At 32.4% G+C, this 4,992-nt stretch overlaps 1 protein-coding gene across 1 annotated transcript in view; it reads left to right on the top strand.

Moving 5' to 3' along the window:
- The window catches only part of LOC119592024 (prestin-like), a gene marked incomplete at its 5' end in the record, with an annotated part of 10,564 nt that extends 5,859 nt beyond the window's left edge, over positions 1–4,705 (top strand). The window contains 8 exon segments of the mRNA XM_037940815.1: positions 211–344; positions 505–667; positions 958–1,134; positions 1,252–1,524; positions 1,727–1,900; positions 2,156–2,311; positions 2,514–2,643; positions 2,766–4,705. Of these exon segments, the coding sequence (XP_037796743.1) occupies positions 211–344; positions 505–667; positions 958–1,134; positions 1,252–1,524; positions 1,727–1,900; positions 2,156–2,311; positions 2,514–2,643; positions 2,766–2,911 (1,353 nt within the window).
- Positions 4,706–4,992: the final 287 nt, after the last annotated feature.

The raw sequence follows: 4,992 nt of genomic DNA, 5'->3' as shown, positions 1-4,992 counted from the left end.
AATAAATAAGAATAAATTTCTAATGTTATTTAAGTGGTAGAATTGATAACACTACACATAACTGCAAATTTCTACCATGTCTATGGTTATTATTCTTTCCATATCAGTTTACTTCCTCCTGATATTTTGAGTGCAGTAGTTTAATAGTTTGATTTAACTAAATTTTAATCTGTGTTACTGTTAATGATAGAAATTACTTTTCCAAAACAGCCTAAATTGCGAGAAAAGACGAAAATCCCCATCCCCATTGAACTTATTGCCGTTATTCTTGGAACGGTTGCCTCTTACTTTGGAGAGCTAAATGAAAACTATGGCATTCGCATTGTAGGAGAAATTCCAACTGGGTAAGTTAAGATTATATTAACAGTAAGCTAGTCCCTTCTAGATGAGATATTTCTGTAATGATGTTGTTAAGAAACAATACAGGTATACATATAGATTAAATTCTTAAAAGGTGAATAAGTAATTCTGGTTAATCAGACTCAAATATTGATGTTTTTTCAGATTGCCTGAGCCAGAAGCACCGCCATTTGAGCTTCTACCAAAAGTGGTTGTTGATGCGTTTATTATCACAATTGTAGCATATACAATATCTTTCTCAATGGCAAAGATATTTGCTAAGAAGCATAATTATGAAGTTGATGCAGCTCAAGAGTTATATTCACAGGTATTGATAAATATGAAACTATTGTGTTTTAAATTGAGGTGGTAAGGTGAAGAATTATCACAAATGTTCCTGTTTAGCTGTTTCATTAGACAAAGATTTTGAATAATCTTTATGCACTATAATAAAATTTGTTAAGTAGTAGTGTGAGTGGTATTTTCTCACATAAGTCATGAAATTAATGCATTATTAATCAACTGAAATACATAGAAATCAATATAAAGCAAAGTTGACTAACAGTTCTGAGTTTTCAAAGGGAACACAGAGCAGTAATTAATTTTCTTTATCAACAGTCTGCAAGTAATGTATTTGGATCCTTCTTCGGATGTGCTCCCATTGCTGCATCTTTGTCCCGGTCACTAATTCAGGAAGCAGTTGGAGGCGTCACTCAAATCACGTCACTCATCTCATGTTCTCTTCTACTGCTTGTTCTTCTGTTTGTGGGACCAGTTTTTGAAAAGCTTCCAAATGTAAGTCTTTTTTTTCATATGTACAGGTTTCATAATTGTTTATGTCATAAATATGTATATTTCTACACTTTTTATTGCAATTTTAATTCAACTCATTTTCATCTTCTTCCTATTTAGTGTGTGCTGTCATCAATCATTGTTGTGGCGCTGAAGGGAATGTTCCTACAAGTGAATGACCTGAAGAGGGTGTGGGCCATCTCACGCGCCGATGCATCAATATGGATTGCAGCCTTCCTTGCTGTTGTTATTATTGACATTGATTATGGCCTGATGGTTGGGGTCCTGATGTCACTGGTAGTTTTGCTTATTAGAGGCCAAAAACCTAGCACAGCCATTCTTGGGTCCATCCCCAACACAGACATTTATTTGGATATTAAGAAATACTCCTCGGTAAGTTCACAAAATGGTTTACATGTTTGGTTTTATTTTTAAATTAGAACAGATGGTAGTTTTAGGCAAATCTGATATGGATTCTTGGATATTTTTAAATAAAGTTTTCAAGTTTCATAAGATGATTCTGTAGAGTTGACATCAAATTTAGAAAGTTTCTAATATATTTCTTACTATTTATTTTCCTTTATCTATATTGCAGGCTGTGGAAATACCTTCAGTTTGCATATTCCAGTTCAATGGACCTCTTCACTTTGCAAACAGTGAATACTTCCGAACTCAGATTTTCTCCATGACTGGCCTAGACCCTAATGTCATTGTTAGTACAAAGAAAGCTCTAGAGAAGAAGCAATCAAAATCTAACCTTGCCATCAAGGTAATGCAAAGTGATTTTAAATTGATTTTTAAACATTGAGGATGTTATGGAGCCATGTCTGGCAAAATTGAAATTAAATCTTAGCACTTTTTTGCGTTTCAAATTCAGCCAGGCAGTATTTAATCAGACCTGAAGTGCTCTTATGATAGGATATCGTCTTCATAATATTTTTATTTTTTGAAGATATTTTTATAGTAAATTTTAAAAGTTCTTTATTAAAGGTTAGTCTTCTTAATATTCTTTTTATTTGAAAAGGAGAATGGGGTGCATGAGAGTGCAGAGAAAATCCCCGAGAACTCTGAGGAGAAACCCAAGGACAGCATCAGTGAGAAGCAACTAAATGGCGCTGCAAGGTTCATCAAGGGGAGGTTCAGCAACAAGAAGAATAAGCATGTGGTACTTTCCTTGCCTGTAAGTAATTTTTCTGTTTGTGTCTGATTTGTGCTGCAAACTGAAATTTCAGTGATGCGTATTTGTTTTATATGCCTTATGGAAATAGGAGTTGGAGAACAGTATTTCAGCTTATCAAGATGATCAAAGCTATTTGTTGTTACTTATTTTTAGGCTTTGATATCAGAATATGCTGCAATTGCTCTTTATCTATACATTTCAGGATATTAAATGGATAATCCTTGATATGAGTAAAATTATCTATTTGGATTCCACTGGTGGAAAACTCATTGCACAGCTCCGGAAAGAATACAATGATGCTGGCATCACACTTATTCTTGCCTCAGTCTCAGGTAAGAAAAACAGAGCCTACTGTCTTCATTTGTTTGAAACATTTGGAATAACATATCAACCTGTTTACTTATTTCACGAAGGAAACCTAGGTCATATTACAGTTTGCACATTTGCTTTACAGAAAGTGTATTGGATAGCTTAGAGAAATGTGGCACCCTGAAGACAATCGCTACCGAACAAATCTTCCATTCAGTCCATGATGCAGTTACTGTCCTCTCGGTATTAGATCAATCAGCTGTTTCAGGAAGTAACTGCACCAAGCTCTGAACAAGTTTATGAAGGAACATCATGCATTTATTGTTATTATATTTTTTCATGCAATTCTAAAAAACATATCACAGTCCTAAAAGGCAAAGTTGCATTGGTGCTTAGCCTTCACTCTAAGTTGAGAAAAGTAAAAATAGGGCATAGCTGCATGATCTGTAGATTTATTGAAATAAGGTTTGAAAAATGAATCAGAAAAAAAGGATTAACATCGGCTTAAAAAGAATTAAGGCAGGTATTTCTGCAATTTTATTGAGAAAAAAATTAAATATCTACATGCTGTTTCATACATAGTAGCTCAAATGGTATATGTTTTCCTAACAATTACATTTTTTTCTTGTGAATAATTACATAGGTTATTATCTTTTAAAGCATTCATATTTTTTCATGGTAATGAAATATTTGTTGAGTTGGGTTCATTAATTTATGGAGGTGTTCATATAGTGTTTGGTTTGCAAATCAGGACTGATTTGTTACTGAAAAGTCATATTGGAAGTATGTTGTATTTGCAATCACAAGTTGCCATAAAACATTTCTAAAGGTTTAAATATAAAAAAAGACAAATAAGTTTTTGATGGGAATGGCTCAGGTTCCAAAGACATTTTTCAGGCTAATTTTAGTGTGAAGTAATATTTTATTTGTACAAAGGTAGAGTGATGCATAGGATGAATACAGTGCATTTTTACCAAGAAACTTGAGAAATTCTTTTACAAAAACGTGAACTAAATAATGAAATCCATCTATCTCTATTTATTAGTGGCCAGTCATGCAATTTGTCCAAGAAATTTATTATAGATACAACAAGTGTATGTTCTTTGAGTTTGCTATTTGTAACGCATAGACCATACTAAGTTGCACTCTTGGATTTTGCATTTTTAGTTTATAACTATGAGTTGCTTTTGGACAGCTTACTGTCAAGTAAAAAGCTAGTTAAAAACTGCCAATCATGTAGGTAGACTTCCTGTATCAGTATGTGTTTTAACATGTTTTATGTTAGAACATGAAACCCTAGCTTCAACAGTAAGATGCAAGCACATATGCATTATTTATAGGTTATTTATGGTATGTAAGTTTTGTGGGGGGGGATGCAAATAAGTTAATGTAATATTAGTAGTGATTGCAAATGATTAGATAGTAAGCAGTAAATAAAAATTAAGACTATATAAAAAAAAAAAATTCAGTAAGAGACTTTTGTATCTGAATTTTCTGCTCATGTACATTTGGTAGACACTATTACAGATTATATGTCATTTTACAATTTAAATTTTGTGCATTATCATATCTCTTATACTTATAGAAAATGAGTGGATTTATTGAAAATATTTGTTCTTCAACCTGTTTCTCATGAAGTGCTCCTGCTTTACCAGCTTGTAAGTTCTCTTCCTGATAAATGTTCCAAAGTTTATACTACTTAGTCCATTTGTAAAGTTACTAAGTTGGTATTTTATAAAGAATCTCATTTTCCATATTACAAAAAGAAAATCAGACCTTACATCAAAACATTTCTTCAGGAAGAAATATATCTGGTCTTGTTTTGTCTGAAAAGATATTTAGAGCAATAAGGAAAATGATAAGGTGTACCTTAGCAGAGTGTATAGATAGTCATGATATGTGTTCAGTTTTGTACATTGTATTTGTGATAGCATGTGCCTTTGTGTGTTGCTGTGCATCACTGGAACTTGATGTTCACGTGAAGCAGGGTTTGGCAGAGTATTTGCTAGAGGGTTGTGCACTTGCCTTTAAAGACCTTTTTATAGTGACAGATCTTACTGAATCATAAGACAGGTTATGTAAAAAGTAGATATATATTTTTAAAAACTATTTTGAGCCACAGCATTTTTTAAGTATTCTTTCATTGTATGTGCAATCACTGCTAAGCCTTACTCATACTAATTATTTCCAAATTTCCTTCAGAGTTATATTAAATTTTCATGATTTTTAATGTTTTCAAACTGTTAAGATGAATAGAATCACATTACGTATATTACTAATATCTGTTACTTATACTTAATATACCCTTAGATTTGTCTGGCGATTTAGTCAGGCATTACATATAGCTATAAAAGAATACTTATTTTTTAAAA

The sequence above is a fragment of the Penaeus monodon genome, chromosome 29, assembly GCF_015228065.2.
Source record: "Penaeus monodon isolate SGIC_2016 chromosome 29, NSTDA_Pmon_1, whole genome shotgun sequence".
Classification (NCBI taxonomy): domain Eukaryota; kingdom Metazoa; phylum Arthropoda; class Malacostraca; order Decapoda; family Penaeidae; genus Penaeus; species Penaeus monodon.
Note: the sequence above shows the minus strand (reverse complement) of the source record. Positions and strands in the feature narration are given on the sequence as shown.